General features: G+C 39.0%; 1 protein-coding gene across 1 annotated transcript in view; it reads left to right on the forward strand.

Annotated features, from left to right (window-relative positions):
* LOC140154650 (uncharacterized) overlaps positions 1-21,300 on the forward strand; it is a 138,969-nt gene that overhangs the window by 94,020 nt on the left and 23,649 nt on the right. Inside the window, 14 exon segments of the mRNA XM_072177217.1 lie at positions 2,415-2,725; positions 3,082-3,205; positions 3,871-4,154; positions 6,160-6,325; positions 7,451-7,687; positions 9,569-10,033; positions 10,963-11,394; positions 14,510-14,595; positions 15,621-15,936; positions 16,397-16,588; positions 17,634-17,665; positions 17,838-18,069; positions 19,249-19,494; positions 20,574-20,780. Of these exon segments, the coding sequence (XP_072033318.1) occupies positions 2,415-2,725; positions 3,082-3,205; positions 3,871-4,154; positions 6,160-6,325; positions 7,451-7,687; positions 9,569-10,033; positions 10,963-11,394; positions 14,510-14,595; positions 15,621-15,936; positions 16,397-16,588; positions 17,634-17,665; positions 17,838-18,069; positions 19,249-19,494; positions 20,574-20,780 (3,330 nt within the window).

A 21,300-nucleotide genomic window follows, 5' to 3' on the forward strand; every position in this document is an offset into this window, starting at 1 on the left:
GTTCTTTACAGAAGAGCTTTTGATTATGTTGTGCATTAAGGTGGTACTACACCCCTGCCCAATTTTGTGCCTATTTTTGCATTTTTCTCAAAAATTATAGCGCATTGGGGACAAGTGAGATATGCATATTATAGGGGCAAGGACTACAACTACTGCACTGGAAATTTTATTTCAACACAGACAACAGTTGTGGAGTTACAGTCAAAAATGAGGAAAACCAATATTTGATCAATAAATCAATAACTACTTGCCTTGAGTTGCTGAATTTTCGTGCAGTAGTTGCAGTCCTTGCCCTATAATATACATAATTACTTGTCACCAATGCGCTATAATTTTTGAGAAAAATGCAAAAAAATAGGCACAAAAGTGGCCATCGTGTAGTACCCCTTAAAGAAAGGCAGGACCAATTGTGTAACATGGTGTAACATGGTGTTTTCCACCTCACAATTGAGGCCCATCACCCAAACATTCTTATTCTAAGATTTTGAGCTGGATTACTCCAGCTGTCTGGTTTCTAGAAGCAAAAATGTTTAGCACACAGTGGCCCATAGAACAGTACACGACTTCCAGGGTGGTAACTACTATGTTTAGCACACAGTGGCCCATAGCCCACTTCCAGGGTGGTAACTACTATGTTTAGCACACAGTGGCCCATAGAACAGTACACGACTTCCAGGGTGGTAAACTACTATGTTTGGCACACAGTGGCCCATAGAACAGTACACGACTTCCAGGGTGGTAAACTACTATGTTTAGCACACAGTGGCCCATAGAACAGTACACAACTTCCAGGGTGGTAACTACTATGTTTAGCACACAGTGGCCCATAGAACAGTACACGACTTCCAGGGTGGTAAACTACTATGTTTAGCACACAGTGGCCCATAGAACAGTACACGACTTCCAGGGTGGTAAACTACTATGTTTAGCACACAGTGGCCCATAGAACAGTACACGACTTCCAGGGTGGTAAACTACTATGTTTAGCACACAGTGGCCCATAGAACAGTACACGACTTCCAGGGTGGTAACTACTATGTTTAGCACACAGTGGCCCATAGAACAGTACACGACTTCCAGGGTGGTAACTACTATGTTTAGCACACAGTGGCCCATAGAACAGTACACAACTTCCAGGGTGGTAACTACTATGTTTAGCACACAGTGGCCCATAGAACAGTACACGACTTCCAGGGTGGTAACTACTATGTTTAGCACACAGTGGCCCATAGAACAGTACACGACTTCCAGGGTGGTAACTACTATGTTTAGCACACAGTGGCCCATAGAACAGTACACAACTTCCAGGGTGGTAAACTACTATGTTTAGCACACAGTGGCCCATAGAACAGTACACAACTTCCAGGGTGGTAAACTACTATGTTTAGCACACAGTATTATAGAACAGTACACAACTTCCAGGGTGGTAACTACTATGTTTAGCACACAGTGGCCCATAGAACAGTACACAACTTCCAGGGTGGTAACTACTATGTTTAGCACACAGTGGCCCATAGAACAGTACACAACTTCCAGGGTGGTAACTACTATGTTTAGCACACAGTGGCCCATAGAACAGTACACGACTTCCAGGGTGGTAACTACTATGTTTAGCACACAGTGGCCCATAGAACAGTACACGACTTCCAGGGTGGTAAACTACTATGTTTAGCACACAGTGGCCCATAGAACAGTACACAACTTCCAGGGTGGTAACTACTATGTTTAGCACACAGTGGCCCATAGAACAGTACACGACTTCCAGGGTGGTAACTACTATGTTTTTGTTCATTCCGCCTAAACGAAACATGTTTCAGGCCTAAAATGGCACTGGGCATTTGATTGGCAAAAAGCTTTCACTATAGTTTGATCAGCTCGTAATAGGCGGGAAATATTAGGCTTTTACCGATACGCCGAAAAGTGGACCCACATTAAGATTGCTATTAGTTGACCTGTCTGGTTTTTATTTTGTGTGTAAAAGAAAGTAGACAAAGTATAGGACTTGAATTCATAATTCGTAATGCTTCTGACGAGATGTCACAAGATAATTCTCAAAAAAATAAAATTTGATATTAATCCGCGATGTTATAAGGCCCGCCGATTACGAGCTGATCAAAGTATAGATACCAAAATCTGCAGTTTGATGTAGAATAAAAAATGGGAGGGAGGAGGATGTTAATGGGGTCATCCACATTTAAATGTAAGTTCTTCATATACAAAATTAAATATTCACTTTATTTAGCCTACCAAATAAGAAGGATAAATTGTGCACTAGCTAGGTCAAATGTTGTTATTTCATTAGAATTTGTAGACACAGATTGTTGGTCTATACAAACCAGATGTGGTATTTAAAAGTGTGAATATACAGAGAACTTATCAAATGAAATATGTTCATTCCTCATTTTTGTCACCAGGAGTGGAAGCGGTTAGCACAGAATTGAACATTGACACTCTTTCAATCAGGGAGAGAACAGCCGACCGAGATATTTTGTTTGACGTTACACTGAAAACTGATTCTAGTGCAGCTAGTGTTAGTGGAGATGATCTCTTTCAGATTACTGCTGGTTTTACTGATTCCAACCACGAAGCTATTAATGGATGGACCACGAATGTGGTGGTACCACTTGGTGATACTGATGGCCAGACATTGATTGCCGGGAATGAATTTGAATTTGTCAATTTGTTGGCTGAAAATCTGCCGTTATTGGGTGTCATCTGTCCAGATGTAAGTAGATAAGAGATCAAGAAAGGGTACACCTATTTTGGAGTAAACCAAACAAAAAAAAATGGGTTTTTTTCCTCTTGGGGGAATAAAATTCAAAAATTATATGCACTCAAAAGTTTACCTTTTATTTCCACTCTTTGAAACTTTTTTTTTTTCTTCATTTTGTGGATATGGACCGTACTTTTGGAATTATTTCAAAATAATGCACACAAATAAAACCATAGGGAGGGTTCCTTCTAAGGACGAGTGTTACCATATGTAGGTGTAATTTTATGTAATATCTTGATTAAATTCTGATGTAGGTGTAATAAAATAGGTGTAATTTTCTGTAATATCTTGATTAAATTCTAATATAGGATGGATTATATTTCTGTGTGTGGATTACCAAGAACCCTGCAAGGCCTGCATCATCTGTTGACTTTACATTGACTGAGTCCAATACAGGTGCACTTCGTGATTGTCAGCCAATCACATGTGAAGGTCAGTTCATACCCATTATATAACAGTTTGTGTGATTGGTCGAGAGCCAGGCATAAACACTGTTAATGCCTGGTTACTTAGCTGGATGATCACAGGATAGAAACATATATAGTAGGCAAATTGCATTTTTAAGAATGTTGCATCTTATTTTGAATATGATGATGAAATATAATCTCTGTTTGTTTGGGCTCTGCCTTGATCATGTCCTCAATTGTGTTAATAAACCGCTAAATCCAAAAGTGGATGTAAATGTCAAAGTCGCAAATTTTCTCATCATTCCTGCAATTTATTTTGATTTATAAATTGTATATTATTTGTTTGTCCGTCCTTTTGGTCAAGAACCATGTAGGCAATCAGAAAGAATGTTAGAAAATAGGCTGAAATGTTTTGAATCTGTGCAAAACATTTCTGTGCATATCATATAGGATTGATTCATTGTTTATAAACGCGCATGCAACATTGCTTGTTTTGGTTTGGGTTTTTTTTTCAAATTTTTAAGTTACAATTTTATAAGAAAAGTAGAATGGTTTTTTTTCAATGTTGATGCTTGTCCGATGCCCTCATCACCCTTGCAGGATTTATCAAAAGCTGTGTGTGTGTGCTAGTAGTACATAGCTTTTACCAATAAGTAAATCCATTTCACTGGACATGTTTCTACCCAACAGGTGTTCTTATCGAAGAGACATCCATTGATATAACAGCTGGACTTGAGATCTCGGAAACTGAACCCAATGCAAACCATATCATCAACTTTGAATTTGATGCTACATCGCACGCTTCTTCGGCGACTGTCTCTGGTGCTAGTTTGTGGCAGATTAACATTTTTGGATCGCGTAATGATGACGGCTCAGGTCCACGATACTTCCCAGAAACACTGAATTTGTCACCAAGCCTACGAGATCAGGACCTTATTAATGGTGGACAGACCTTGGAGTTCCCAAGCTTAGCTGTAAGTTGTCCCACTCCACCCAAGTGTAAAATGGGGAGCTGTTAGGGGGTAGTCATAATGTGCATTTGTTCATAGCCACCCATGTGATATCCTAGTGGCAGCGGAATAAATGTCAAGTGCATAACAGTTCTAAAGGTGCTATATATTTTATTTTTTCCAAATTCCCATTGAATTACTGGAAGGGTTTTTTTCACTTAGCCAATTTTTCAAAATAGCCAAACTTTTGTAAACAAGGCTTTTATTATAACTGTGAAGCCATTGTATACAAGAATTGTTAGTTTTCATATTGCTACCAATACATTCACAGAATAATACAAACCAAGTTGACTCACATACAGCATTTAAATAAAAAATTAAGTAAGCACTTTATCCAAAAAATCTGGCAAGAGAATTTAGATAATAAGCTTATTTACCACCCCTGAAAGTTTGATAACTATAGCACCTTCCTTGCGGGGCTAAAAAAATCAAATCTGAAAAATTAAGGTAGTTTTCAAAAATAAAGAAAAGAAATAAGACACCTAAAATAGGTGGGGAAAATATTTTTCTTTGCTATGATTTAAGGCCAGAATAAGGGGAGACACATTCGTCCATGCCCAAATTTGAGATTTCTTGATACTTATGAACACTAAGATGTATTCTTTCACTTGAAAGTGATAAAATACAACATTTTAATATTTCCTTGTATTTTTGCTTGATTTATTTCACTGTTTTCAACTCTAAGAAGTCACATGGCTAAAGACAGCTTAGTAAATTAGGGGAAATAATGAGTCAGAAATGCGCGAATGCGAAATACTGTGATTACGTGTGCGATTCACATAGCAACCCTTTTCATATGTCCAACGCAATCAAGGCACATTCGGTATATTGTTAAAGAAAGCAAATGTGTGTAAACAAAACAAAAATTTGCAGTCAAAATACCATTTAGATTTTTTAATTATTTTGAATTTTAGCGCACTAAGTAAAAGCAGACATTATGGATTCATTGGTGCAAAAAGATGCACCAGATACAGCTTTTACATGCGTGAAAGTCTTACTGTTTTAAAATACAAGGACGTTTGTGCATAATTTTGACATTTGTTTACTAAAACATTGATTTCGAAGAGTTCACTTTTGACAACATTGTACGATTTTTGTGACAAGATAACTAGAAAAATATGCAAGCGAAAGGTAAACTTTTTGCACTATCATTTAAAGCACGTCAAAGTCTAGGGAAGGTTTTCTTGTTTTTTCATAATATCAAAAAATTAACAAAAATACACACCATTATGTGCAATTTTTAGCTTAATAGAGTGATAAAATTACACTTTTCACATGTTTTTTTTTTCAATAAAAAAAAAAGAGACTAATTTCAAAGAAATAAAAAAAAACCTTCATGTCTCTGCATGAAAAGCGAACTGATTTTTTTTCAATGTTGTCACAAAAAATTGGGGTAAAAAAATGAATTTTTGTGATGTTTTAAAACTCGAGATTTTTGAAAAAATCTGATGTCATTTCTTGACTCATTTCTTTTCCAAAAATGTATAGTTTTATATACTTTGGACATACAATTCAGAAATAATGATGCTCGAAAAGGTGCATGTTCTCTCCCATAAATCTGCCCTTAAGATTTAAATAAATCTGCCTTAAGATTTAAATAAATCTGCCCTTAAGATTTAAATAAATCTGCCCTTAAGATTTAAATAAATAAACATAATATGATTTGACAGAGGAGCTATTTTCTTACAAGGGTGTAGTTTCCGAGTAAACTACCATAACATTGTCTTCATGTCCGCATATTTATTTTTAAATAAATCTGCCCTTAAGATTTAAATAAATCTGCCCTTAAGATTTAAATAAATAAACATAATATGATTTGACAGAGGAGCTATTTTCTTACAAGGGTGTAGTTTCCGAGTAAACTACCATAACATTGTCTTCATGTCCGCATATTTATTTTGCCTGTGCACCATAATTGTTTTGGTATGAACGCAGCCTTAATTAACAAATCATCTATCTAAACCCACAGGCTTCATTAGATCTTCGTGGCGTGAGGTGTGTTGACTTCCAGTATTTCTGCACAGAAATTGAACGCAACGAGGCTTCAACTCAACCATTCTCATTGCAAGGTATCGATGAAAATGCTGAACTTGATAACGAAATCTTGATTTCCTGTCAAGCCATGGAATGTATTGGTACGTATTTGATTTGTTTCCTCATCTATTTTGACCAATATTTGGCTGCTTTTTATCTAAACAAAGCTGAAAAGTCTGGAGTTGGGTTACGTAAATAAAATGGAGTTAAGTAAATAAAATTCTATCCTCCATAAGGTACCACAGGGCATTTCGCATGATAATACAATAAAATGGGTGATAGGTATGAATGGTTGTGGAATCGATCTAGAGACGTCCCTCTGTCATCTTAAGCTATCTTAGAACTGTCCTCCAGCATGGCTGCCATTTCAATTGTTATACCGTTCCGGTTGGTTTATTGCATACACTCTATACTGTTTAGTAATCCCAGGCAGGATTTACACCATTTTTCTTAAATGTAACCCCCCCACCCATCCAAAAATTAAATAAATAAAAACTGTGTTAAAGTCATAAAACCAGTCTGGGGGCCTTTGAAGAGTTACATTTTTCTTTTTAATTTGCTATTTAATTTTTAGAAACCCTGTAATTGAAAGTCATTGCTTAAGTACTGGTGCCCTGATACGTACCCATGGTTCTTTCTATTATAACCATAAATAATGACAGCACTGTGTCCATTTTGATCCTTGTTACAATTTATTTATCTCCAGTATATTATAAAAGAGCTATTGGTACCTATCATAGCACTATGATAGGCCTGAACTAAATGTGGTACCCTAAACAATGTCCCCCCTCCCAAAAAAAAAAATTGAATTCTAAGAGAAGAAAAAATAAAAACATTGCTCCATCTGCTGGGAAGAAATCAACCTGAATTGCTCTGTGCATATTCTTTTTTAGCCCAATAAATACTATAAACTTGGCTCCAAATAGGGTTTGTGCTCAGTAGATACCAAAATTAACCTTCATTTTGGACTAAAATAGTTTTGCATGCAAGTGTCCCAGTAAACACTTGCCTGCTTGTTTTTCCTCACCTTAAAGTTGAATGCGCTCGCTGTCACTGGTGGCGCCTAATCTTGTTCTAATTCTGTTGCTTTTTCATCTCACATTGAAATAATTGGCATGTTGTATGCATTGTTTTCTTGTATAGGTGCATTCATCACCAATTTTGAAGCAACCCCTAGCATCCCTATTGTCCTCCTGGAAAATGATAATGATCAACGCTCATCCTAGATGCATTGTTGGCATCACATGTGGATCAAGAAAGCGCCAATGGTGCTAATTTATGGGCAATGAAGGCATTCTTCAACCCCTCGGATGACTGCCAAGCACTAGACAGTGATGGAAACCAGGTGCGCATCCAGGAAAGTTCTGTCACTATTTCTAACGGGGAAGAACACCAACCGCTACCAGCAGGACAATCAATTACTTTCAATGATTTACAAGTTGAGTTTGATTACCCTGGGACATGTGATCCACTACTACCAGAAACATACCTGTGCTTGGAAATCGTCTGAGTCCATCAGCTCAACCAACCTTTACGCTATTGGGTAATACTTTGACAGCAATTCCTGCTACATGTAGAGGTAAGCATGTGGGTAGATCAAATGAGCCAATTCAAATTACAAATTCCTAATCCATTGTGGATGGTGATCTTTAGGTGAAAATTAGCAGTAGTGTAGCCAGCAGGGGGGGGTTAGGGGCGGGGGGGGCATCTGACAAAAAAAGGAAAGAAAAAGTGCCCCTCTGACAAAAAATGAAAGAGAAAATCAGGAGGGCAAAGGAAAAGAAAAATTCACGGCCAAAATAGTGTAAAATGCAAATTTTGTGAGCACATAGGTCAGAGTTCAGTTAAGAGTTCAGCTCTGAGATTGCAGAAAAAATGCCTTACTAAAAATGTTTAAAACCCCCCCAAAATGGCATTGTTGAATGACAAATTGGCTTACACTGGTTCAGGCAATGCGGTAGAATCAAAGAGTACTCTTTACGGCATGTGTATATGTCACTCATGCAGGTAACTTGTTATACTTCCAGATTATTTCAATATGCACCCTGCAAATTGCATGGTTGTTTGCATATATAATGCAATTTGAGTCGGTGATCTTTAGGTGAAAAATTAGCAGTAGCGTAGCCAGCAGGGGGGGACAGGGGGCATCTGACAAAAAAATGAAAGAAAAAGTGCCCCTCTGACAAAAAAAAAATGAAAGAGAAAATCAGGAGGGCAAAGGAAAAGAAAAAGGGCAGGCAGCCCCTTTTCTAGAAAAATTCAGGGCCAAAATAGTGTAAAATGCAAATTTTGTAAGCACATAGGTCACAGTTCAGTTAAGAGTTCAGCTCTGAGATTGCAGAAAAAATGCCTTACTAAAAAATGTTTAAAACCCCCCAAAAATGCATTGTTGAATGATAAAAAATGAAAGAAAAAGTGCCCCTCTGAAAAAAAAAAAAAATGAAAGAGAAAATCAGGAGGGCAAAGGAAAAGAAATAGGGCAAGGAGCCCCTTTTCTAGCAAAATTCAGGGCCAAAATAGTGTAAAATGCAAATTTTTTCCACGCTACACGCGCACATTGTAACAATAAAGTCCTTTTTAGCCGGATAATGGGCGAAAATAGTGTAAAATACCATTTGTTTCGCGCTACGCGCGCACATCATCCCAATAACGCCCTTTTCGGGAAGCTCGAAGACATTCAGTCTCTATGTATTGTAGGATGCAACTGCAATTTTTTTCGTCTGTGCCCCCAAAATTTTATTTTGCCCCTCCCCCCCGACCAAGAAAGCTGGCTACGCCCCTGAAAATTAGGGTTCATTCAAATATAGAGACATCAAAGATAGGCTCTGATTTTTATGAGATACGATAAAGTGCTTTTCTTTTCTAGAAGCTAGTGTAAACAAGGGAGAGGGTGGCGCAATGGTTAGGGTACTTGCCTTTAGTGCATGAAGTCCCTGGTTCGATTCCCAGCGGTGGCGATTTGCTGGGATATTGACTTGGAAAAAAAAGTCTGAAATTAATTGGCAACTTCTGTAGATTAAATTCAGACTTCCGCTATCCCCATGGTTCATTTAGAACTGGGTAGATGAATCATGAAAGTACTCTGTCCTTCGGAGGGGATGTTAAGTCTTCGGTCCTGTGTGCAGCCAGTTTCGAAAAAGAGTAGAGTGTTAACCCCTGACTATTTCCAACCCGTCCCAGTGTTCAAATGGACCCCAATGGAAATAAGCTTCAATAGAGGCTTTCTTGGGTTATCCAGGCTTGTCAAAACCCAAACAAATCAAAAAAATCCAAAAAAAGTCAAATTTAGCTACAATTAGTTAATTTTGTCTTCATCACATGGTATTCTAATTTCATCCAAATAGGTGTGGAAGTGACCGATACAACAATAGTGAGTGCATCCTGGACACCTGCTGTATTTAGGGAGCGTTCCAGTGGTGCCAGACGTAAGCGTCAAACTGAATTTATCACCTTCGATCTTGACGTTTTGGTTGAGACCAGTGGTAATGCAGCTGGAGTTGATGGTTCGGACTTATGGGGAATGCTAGTTTATCTAAGTGGTGACGAGAATTGTCAAACCTGGGATAATGCCACTGCTGTATCTGCTGAACTCAGCAGTGTTGAGGCCAACCAAGATTTGGTACCACCTGGTGCATCACTTTCTTTCACACTTGATGAAGTCAGGATTCCAGTGGAAAACATACTGTGCGAAAATGCACGCTTTGTGTGTGCGGCTTTGGAAAAGGGTTCTTTCCCTAGCAACGAATTTACATTAACCGGTGTTCCAGATGAGCGATCCTTGGTTGGATCCTGGCCATTAGATTGCAGAGGTACGTATTTATCCTTTATATATGTCCTTGTGTATATTTCTTTTGAGGGCACAGTACCAAAGTGGTACAGCCTCTACTCATGATTGGAAGGTTGCCGGTTCAAATCCCAAAGGTGCCATTAGCTTGTGCACTTTGACAAGGCAGTTCCTGTTGTCTCTCTTCACCCAGGTTTTTACAAATGGGCTATTCCATTTAAAATCCACACTACCCCTGTGGAAGATTTTTTGAAATGTTTTCAACAGTGGGAGAATAAATTTCAAATCACCATAATTTCAAATTTTCCATTTGAAAATCACCCTCCCTCAGTGGAAGATTCAGGTTAAATCTTTCGCAGTGGGTGTATGAAATTTAAATGGAGTTACTTAATGTGCTCATTCCATTTGGAATTCATACTCCCCGTGTGGAAGATATTCCCAAAATCTCCCACAGGGGTAGTGTGGATTTTAGATGGAGTAGCCCAATGAAAATGGCATATAGCGGTGGGTAGGTAAAACAAGACTTGTTATGGAGGAGGAGTGGCAAATCTCCCACAATAAGTCAATTCAAGGAAGCTTGTCTTAATACCAAGGATAAATAGGTGAACACTTAGGCCTGTGAGTTCCAGCACATTGTCTACCCTATCTCTTAATGAAGGTGTGTTTTAGGGCAAGTATTGCTATTGTATGATGGACATTTGGTTACAATAAGATTCCAGTAATATTAGAGTGAAAGGATTGGAAGAGTTTAGACTCTGACTAATGCCTAGATATGGAACAGAGGTGCTCAAATAGGAACCAGAATTGCCCAAAACTCATTATCAATAATTCATTATAACAAGTACCAAAGAAGCATCGACAGTCAATGATGGAACAAATTTGGCTGCAGTGCCTATACACGATGTATCACAAATTCTAAACTATATGTCTATAATATCTTTGTGTGCTTCACAGGTGTGCGTATCATAAGCAGCGAGCTTGTTATCCAAACCGGTTTACCGGTCATAGCCGGCAGTCCAAACCATCAACTGGTCTTCTCGTTCACCATCAACACAGATAGCAACAGCGCTGGTATTAGTGGCAATAACCTCTTTACACTGTACATATACGGCAATGACCAAAGTGATGGATTTGGCCAGGTCCCTAATAATGACCAGGCAGCGTATCTCCTGCCGATAACCCAAGAAGTCACGTTGACACCAGGTGTGCCGCACTCCTTTGAATACTTACCAGCTAGGTTGAACCTACAAGGGGTGTCGTGTGAAGAAGTTCCATTTGTGTGTGTGCAGATTTACAAAGGAGTCTTCCCTGATCCCAGTTTCACATTGCAACCAAGTGATCCATTGGATCCTGTATTTACTGACTGCGTACCGGTACAATGTACAGGTGAGTGAGCAATAAGGCAGGGATGATTTTGTGAAAACTTTGATATAATTGTTATGCTGGTTTCATACTTTCCTGCCGCTTTGCTGCTCTGAAGATGATTTTGCCTCACTGCGCAGTCGCACCAGAAACACTATCGGTGACCAGCGGCAAGCCGATATATATCGATCACTCCACCACTTAGCCGTGGCGGCAGCACCGCTGGGAGTTGTATTCAAGTCCACTCTGAGCTGTGCCGCTCTGACGTTTGAGAACACAATACGATTTTGGAGCGGTGCTGAGCAGCAAGAGTGGCTTTCACAGTCATGACTCTCAGCGGTGTGCTGCTCCGCTTGCAGACAAGTGCAAGCGGCATGATGAAGCGTCACAGCGGCAAGCGGCAGGAAGTATGAAACCAACATTACAGCAATTTATTTCTGTCATCACAAGTTTGACATTCTATATATTTCAGAATAAGTTGATTTGCCAGATAGGTTTCTATCCATATAACATAATCAGAGCCAAACAGATCAAAGTATTGAAATTGAGATATAGGCAAAAAACCAAAAACAATAAAATCTGCAAATAAATGGACAATGTTCATAACATTGCAACCAAGTATGTAAGGGACTGTCCAACTCTTACACAAGGTCCCGCTATTACGCTGTGCTCGGTTTTGTGATCGGAGTGGTGCCTCATAATTTAGTACTCTCAGCCTCAATCACATCCACAGGGATTTAACTTAGGACTGGTCAAACGGCACATCATTGTAACAGTACCAAATTCATAATGAACTATACGATTTGAAATCCATACACCCCTATGGAAGACATGACATTAATCTTCCACACAGGGAGTGAGAATTTCAAATGCGGTTACCTGAATGGGTGACTCCATTTGAAATCTACACCCCCTGTGTGGGAGGTTAAAGTCATATCTTCCATAGGGGGTGTATGGATTTCAATTGGAATAATCCAATAAAGAGAGCCACCTTTTATATGCCATACCCACACTATCAGATTCCTTGGCTGCTGACCCAGAGGTACACTGGTGCCCAGCTACCTACTTTGTGGTTACTCTAAGTACAGTACAAATCCAGTACCAGTTTGTGTATTGTACATGTAATTGAGGTGTATGTACTCTACCGATAAAATAGCTGGGTCGCAATGTAGGTAGGTGGCAGCAATAGGAATCTGTGTACATATGATTGAGGTGTATGTACTCTACCGATAAAGTAGCTGTAATAAACGCCCCGGGGGCGTTGCATTTTTCCAAAAGGGGGGCGTTTATTGAAGGTGAATTGTCAGTGGAAAAAACTTTAAATTCGGGTTAAATTTCCCGATGGTGCTCCTGTAGAAAGGAGGGATTTACTACTACACTAATGGCGGCGCCCATGGAAAATATCATTTTCGTGGTAAATACATCAAAATTACACCCATACATGCATCAGCAAGCAAGAATCTGGTGAAATTCTACCATAATTAGGCAATGGAATGGATGGAAGTGTGAGTTATAATAGGTTTTGTCCATGCAATTTACCGATCGTCCATGACAAGACTGACTGACTGATGCCAGTTTTAAGCTTACTCACACGATATAGCATGGAAATGTTTGCATTTTTGTCAATTTTTCACAGAAAAATTGGAGGGGGGCGTTTATTAGAGGGGGAGCGTTTATTACAAACAATGCGGTAGGTAGGTGGCAGCAATAGGAATCTGGTAGTCAACACCCTTGTTACCAATAAATTAATTTTGGTCTACAGTGTCAGAAATACGCATGCGAAAAATTATGCAGCCTCAAAATGCTTTGAAAATGTTGGTTTATTTTCAACACTGCAGCTAAATTCTTTATTTGAACTGTTAACCATTATGTGTCAATTTTAAAAATTAAGTAGGCCCCATAAATATAGATGAGGGCACGTAGATTTTCAAACCTAAGGGCTGGAATGGGCTAATCCATTTACAGTGCACACTCCCCCTGTGGAAGATTTTAGAAATATCGTCCATAGGAGGGTATGGATTTCAAATGGAATTAGCACATTGACCAACTCTGTATGAAACTCACCCTCCCTGTGTGGAAGATTCGTGTAGAATCTTTCTGAGAAGGTGCAATGAAATTCAAATGTAGCTGCCTGTTGCAGGGTTGCCAAAAGATTTCAGCCCGAATCGCGGGTCAAATAATCGAAAAGTCGCCCAATTTTTCTCTTAACTATTGGTTTCTATGGGGCAGGGAACTAGCGGAAGTCGCGGGAGCCAGTGTTGAAAAGTCGCGCAATTTTTTTCTTAACCGTTGGTTTCTATGGGACCGGAAATTGTCAAAAGTCGCGGGGAAAATCTTCAAAAGTCGCCCAATTGGGCTACCAAATCGCGGGTTTGGCAACCCTGGCCTGTTGTGTTCTTTCCATTTGTCATTCATACTCCCCCTGTGGAAGATATTTCTAACATCTTCTTTCACAAGGGTGGATTATGAATAGCCAAATGAACCCTGACAATATTGGCGAATTTCCAAAACTGTTGGTCTAAATGGCATGGTACAGGACAGGTGATAATTCTCTGCAAATTTGAAACTATAGTAGGAATTCCAATTAAATGAACACTGATTTCAACAGCTGTACTCAATCCGATCAGGTATTTCAAACTACAACATGAACACACACAACCTTGGATACAATGCTAACCAATCACGAATGTGTTGGCATGGTTGGATCCACTTCCGTGTTACTCACGCACAGTCGTGCAGTGTACGCAAAAAATCATCACGCTATTGAAAGCTGCGTTCATTCAATTGGAATTCCCACTAAAATTACAACTAAAATTACAACTAAAGTATGCATTTTTGAAGCCAACTGGATACTGGTGAGTTATACAGGGTGTTCCTGAAAAAACTGTATTGTCGGAAACTTATTGTTTGGGTATTTTAATGCCACAACTAAAAATAACTGGTGTGCAGAAGAAATCAGCTATCACATAGGCCTACTTTTTGAATTTTGACAATTGACCACACCATTCTTGAAATGAAAGATGGGCTATCAGAGATCAAATATTGATCACACTATTGTGTACCATACAGATATTACCTCGCTTTACATGTTGTAGTTATTCACACAGTTTCTTTATACACTTGATTATAATTCTCACAGGTGTTATCATTGAAGAACTTGGACTTGAATTCACAGCTGGCCTTCCACTCCTAGAAGATGCTGCCGCTCATCGACTTGAATTTCATGTAAGATATCTGTATGATTCTGGGAATTTTCTTAAATAAATTTATGATAAAGATCATAAAAAGGTGCTGTAGTGAAGTGCAATTGTGTACATCCATATCAAAACGATGCACTTGTCGGCTGCTACATGTGTCTCATTTCACATAATAGCTAGGGATAAATACCAGCCTCATCTCAAGTGGAGGTCACTTCAGATCATCCCCAAGTCACATGGTTAAGGAATGTTCTCTGTATTTCTAAATCATGTGACTTGGGGATGATTTGAAGTGACTTCCACTTGAGATGAGTCTGGTATTTATTCCTAGCTATTATGTGAAATGAGACACATGTAGCAGGTTCATCGTTTTGATATGGATGCACTCAATTTAGTGCAGCTATTACTTAACAAGGAGAAGTAGATAAGACAGGAGACAAATATGAGAAGAGGTCCGATTTTAAAATGCAGGAAGAAAACCAGAGTATATGGGAAAACCAGATTACCTGAGGGGGGGGAACTTGTGAGGACTGTCATAGAGTGGCAACTGTGCTCACTTACGGCACTGCTGGAATCATCAACCCATCCCTGATCTTAAGTTATTTGTTGTGATTAGTATGTTGAGAGAAATTTAAAATGATTTCATTTGGGAATTATATCAGATGCAATTCAGGTTTGATTTCTGTCATAATGTAGCCAAGCAAACATAAAACATGGTATAGAAAATGTTTAAATGTCAGGTTATAAGAAGAGTATATTAAGGGTATCAAATGTTTTAATGAAATCTTTGAAAACTTGCTGCAAAACATTCTAGCATGATGTTACTTAAGTGTTGATAAAATATCTTTCAGAAATGTTTTCCAAAAAACGTTTAACATGGCCTTAATCTCCCACAGAGGGAGTGTGAATTTCAAATGGAGTCACACAATTTAGGTAATCCCATTTGAAATTTACACTCCCTGTGTGGAAGATAGCGGTCATCTTCCATGGGGTTTATGGATTTCAACTGGAATATGCCATTGACCATTTTGCTTTTCTTTTGCTTGAATACAGTTGAGCCCCAAGGCTTCCCAATATGGTGGTAGTGCAGTTGGACAAGATCTGTGGGAAGCTGAGATTTTCATCAGTTCATCCGCAGATGGTAGAGGTGAAAAGTACGCCCTCACGCCAGTGACCATTGTCAATCCACACGAGAATCTGAACAGAGGTGTATCCATTGATCTTTTGAGTAATGCCGTCCTTGATTTGACCGGTGTGGTATGTCTAAACGTACAATACATCTGCGTGGATCTGATTAAGGGAGAAAACGCTAATCCAGATTACACACTTGGTGGTACAACCCGAGTTTGCCAAGGATTCACCTGCAAAGGTAAGGTCATGTGAAGATCATGCAACGGTCATGTGAAGATCATGCAACGGTCATGTGAAGATCATGCAACGGTCATGTGAAGATCATGCAATGGTCATGTGAAGATCATGCAACAGTCATGTGAAGATCATGCAACGGTCATGTGAAGATCATGCAACGGTCATGTGAAGATCATGCAACGGTCATGTGAAGATCATGCAATGGTCATGTGAAGATCATGCAACAGTCATGTGAAGATCATGCAACGGTCATGTGAAGATCATGCAACGGTCATGTGAAGATCATGCAATGGTCATGTTGTCATCTTTTCATTTCCCATGAAAATGTGGATGTCTGGTCTTTCAATATATCTCCAATTTAAAGTAATGTAGCTTTTGCAGACCAGAGCATATTTCAGATTTCAACTGGATTATCCTATATTTATGCTCATCTCATGCATGTTTTGTGTGTCTTTCTTCAGGTGTGGACTTCACCAACGCAGGTCTTAGCGTAGAATATGAGACACCTCTTCGTATGCTGACACCAAATACTCATATTGGATTTGATGCATATATAGATACCACCTTAACTTCTTCCAGTGTCAACGGTGAAAACCTATTCAAAATCACCATCTTTGCCAGTGCCTATCAAGATGGTAGTGGACCACGCTTATGTAAGTAATAAGTATTTTGCACATATTTGAAGTGTTAAGTATAGTGTACAAATGAGTTATAAAAAGATTAAGTATGTGTAATATTCTTATCATGTCCTAGAACAGGACAAAATAATTCTCAGCAATATTATTCATTCTGTACAATGTCCTCAGCTTTGCATTCTTACTTGCATCCGCAATTAAAACGAGGGCAAAAATGTGCAAAAAGTGAATTTTTGTTTCTTACGCTTTTCTAGCAATGTGCCAGAAGATTTTTGCAAAGCGTACACAGCAATTAAAGCGAAGTTCTACGGGTAGAATCTCATTTTGAGATATATCGGAGAATAGAAGACATCTCAATAGATGCACCATGGTTTCTGGTTCAATGCAACATATTGACTGCTCAGTGTCAGAAGTGGGTTAGTGCAATAGCTGCCATGTGTAGATGAGTACAATATACTGTGTGTAAATTGCCAAATATTCACAGGACAGCCAGGCGCGTAGCAAGCGGGGGGACAGGGTGGACGAAGTCCATGGGCCCCGAGGGTTCAGGGGCCCCAAGTACAAAAGCAAAAATTAAATAAGGGCTGATAATGGAGAACAGATGGAATTTTATACCATTGGGACAGATGGGCCCGGGTCCAACTCAATTTTGCGCCCTCGTGTTTTTGGGGCCACAAAATTGCCCTATGCATCTTTCTTTTAACCCCAATAACAGCATTTTTTTGGTCAAAATAGGGCAAAATCTGAGGCTGAAATTGAATTGAACAAAATATGTTAGTCCCCTTGGTCCCCCATTAGTTAAACCAAAACTTGGCCACTAACTTGAGTGGACATACCTTCCTCGGCACGTCCTTGGCCTGGCCCAGGGCCCCAATAAGGTAGGCTAAATCCTGCCCTGCATGGTTAAAAGGGCCCGTGACTGCTCCTTGTCCATGGGCCCCTGATGCTCTTGCTACGCCCCTGAGGACAGCTATTTTAGATTTCTAATCATTTTTTTTTTTTTTTCAATTTTGAACAACATTTTTAATTGTTAAAATACATTTATTTGTTTAAATAAATGGAGCATGTAACTTATTTTTGGGTAGAAAGACCCAGGTATACCAATAATGCTTTGCATTATGGTATGCTGGAAAACTTCCATGTCATTTTCTTCCAGCATGTATATACATGTCCCATTTGAAAATCTAGACAAATCTTGCCCTCTCCTCATTCTGTCCTGCTGTCTGATATCTAATACAGCTTTTGTCCTAAATAATATATTTTGCAGGGTGAAACATATGCTGATGTTTCTGCAGCTGACAACTCTGCTATAACGGCAGGTCAAAGGACAGTCCTTGAAGATGTTCAAGCCTACTTGGATCTCACTGGCATATACTGTAGTGAACTTAACTACATATGTATTGAGATATGGCGAGGAGACTTTGCCAATCCTTTCTATCAGATTGATAGCCCAGCATCGCAAAGCCAATTACGAGTGTGCCAACCAACTGAGTGCTATGGTAAGTAATAGAAACACAAACTTACAAAAACACACATTAATAACACAAATTTAAATGTGTCTGATGTATTCTATCACTTTTATTTTGGAATATGTTAAATGTATGGCATGCAGTTTGGTATAATGTTAAGTTGGCTTTAGAATCAAATCAGCAATTACTTATAATTGCTGATTTTATTTTTGCAGAACTTTTATACATAAAACACACATATAAAACCCAAGGGGAATAAATGTGTTAAAATATGAAATTATATGCTGTGTCATGTAGGATATATGTGACACCATCTGGTCCATGGGGGCCAAAGGAGGCACTTTTGAAATTTGAGTTACTGTGATCATTACATTATACACACAACAGGCTATCATTACTGAAAACACTAAAGGTTTAGCATATTTGGTTCTAAAGTTATGAAGTTTTTTGATGTCTATTTTCTTATTTTATTCGGTTTTTGTACCACATATTTTTACATTTATCTCAGTTTCAAATTTGCCGCCTTTGGCCCCATGGACCAGATCTTGTCACATATGTATTTTTAGCATTATGATATCTAACTCACACAATTTGTGTCAATTTTTGACCATTTGGGTGCCATTTTGAAAAGCACCCTCTATCTGGAGTTTCCCACCATTTGACCATTTCATACTTGCTTCAATTTTCAAAGTACAGATAAAAAACACTTTCAAATCATATTCCCTGTGATTTGGTCATGAAACGACTATTTTCACTCCTACTAATACATACCCCCTATACACGAAAGTACACACTGGTACGAGACAAATTAGCAAATGGTTACATTCATGTGTTTATTTATCTATGGTTACATTGCTGTGACGCTTCAAACAAGGCTGATACAGTCAAACAAAAGACCATTTTTGTTCACATTTCGTAGTGAAATGCGCGGAAAATCATGAAATTGTACTGAGAAATTAAAATTTTGTTGCGCGAAAATCGCTTGACCCTGGTCATGCAATCATCCCTCATCTGCTATGCTCCTATTGAAAAAAAATTCAGGTGAAATTAGGATGTAAAACAACAGTTAAATCAGCCCTGTTTGGGTAGTCTTCCTCTCTTAATGGCACAACATGGTTGCATGTCTGGTAATTGGACTGTGCAAATTTTCAATGACATCACAGTCATGTACACTTTCAAATAACCTAATTCTCTCTGTATTAATTCCAGGTGTGCTGATTGAGCGTGTAACGCCATCTCTTACTCTAGGCTCCCCCTTGATTGAGAATGTCCGTGATCGTAACACATGGATCAACATCCAGCTTGATCCGAGTGCACATAGTGCAAGTATCATTGGTACTAACTTGTGGAAAGCAACCTGCTTTGCAAACAGCCAACAAGATGGATCAGGAATCAGATACTCTCTCCAGAATGCTATCCTGCAACAAAGTGAACTGGACCAGGACCTTATCTATAGTAAGTAATGTACCAATATACCATCACACAGGAATACCTTCCTACCTACCCTCCTCACCCATACACTGTCCACACCCCCATCTACATACACATACTACTTGTTTTCACCAGCAAATTAGAACATAGGATTTTACAACTTCAACTTAGACAATAAATTGTTACACCTGAAACTCTGTGGACCTGCTTGAAGTTTTACAATCCAACAGAGACCTGACCCTGCATACCGGTAAATGTGATTTGGTCTTGTATGTATTTTATGTTTTTGTAATACGCTGGTGTGGGGAAAGAAACCAATGATGTCTGTGGTTAATGTGTGTCCATGATTATCAGAGCTTGTGTATCCAGGGGTGGTTAAAATCAGGGTGGGGTGGCACATGATCAATTTTTGGAGGGTATGCTCCCCTGGAATTTTGAGGTGGTAGGTCTTTGGGAGCTGATGGCGTACCGGAAAAATGGGGGTCTTTCAGAGCTGCGGACAATCAGAATCAAGGGTCTTTGCTTGGTTTATAGGTGAAAATCACCTAAAAAAACAGAAATGTGAGGAATGATCAAACTTGGGGGTCTTTCAGTGCTCTGTTTTGGTCAAATTCAGGGCGCTTTAGGATCACTACATGGGTCTTTCCAGGGGAGCATACCAGTATGGTCATTTTGTGTTAAGTACCCTAGCTGTCCCCAGTTTTAAAATGTGCACACCCACACACACATACCTATTACATCATGGAATGAAGAACAGACATGAGTTAAACTTAAGTTAAGAGAGACAAAAATTGATTGAGAATCTAATGTATCACAGCAATCAGAAATGGTACTATTAAAACAGGCTAAATAACAATGATTCATGTTAGTCTAAAATGGGACATTCCAGTTGAAATCCATATACCCTTATAGGAAAACATGACCTTAATCTCCCACAAAGGGAGTGTGAATTTTAAATGGGTTTACCTGAATGGTCAACTCCATTTGCAATCTACACCCTTAGTGTGGGAGATTAAGATCATGTCTTCCATAGGGGGTGTATGGATTTCAAATGGAATTGCCCAAAATAAGAGTGTAATAAGTTATCCTTTGATTTTTTTCAGGTACCGTTTTCTATACTGACAACCCTGAGCCACCAGTACTCGACAATGCCGTAGTATCTATGGACTACAGCGGGCGTCGTTGTAGCGAGATCCAATATATATGCTGTACCATCGGAGAGAATGATAATGCCAGACCAGACTTCAATTTGCAAGGAGCATATGGTAACAACAACCTACTGACAGGATGTACTCTGGTTCCATGCCTCGGTAGGTGGACATAATATTTTAAGTGCAAAAGACAATTTACTTCCAAATATTGCATTTCATGGAGTGCATTTGTTGAATTAGAAAAGTTGTGAGCATGTTTTGAATAGATGAATACAGTAGGGCAAAGTACACTGATCAATATGTTGATGTCAGTGCATTGAGGCAGCTATGTCACACACACATCTACTGATCAATATGTTGATGTCAGTGCATTGAGGCAGCTATGTCACACACACATCTACTGATCAATATGTTGATGTCAGTGCATTGAGGCAGCTATGTCACACACACATCTACTGATCAATATGTTGATGTCAGTGCATTGAGGCAGCTATGTCACACACACATCTACTGATCAATATGTTGATGTCAGTGCATTGAGGCAGCTATGTCACACACACATCTACTGATCAATATGTTGATGTCAGTGCATTGAGGCAGCTATGTCACACACACATCTACTGATCAATATGTTGATGTCAGTGCATTGAGGCAGCTATGTCACACACACATCTACTGA

The sequence above is a fragment of the Amphiura filiformis genome, chromosome 6 (assembly GCF_039555335.1).
Source record: "Amphiura filiformis chromosome 6, Afil_fr2py, whole genome shotgun sequence".
Taxonomy (NCBI): domain Eukaryota; kingdom Metazoa; phylum Echinodermata; class Ophiuroidea; order Amphilepidida; family Amphiuridae; genus Amphiura; species Amphiura filiformis.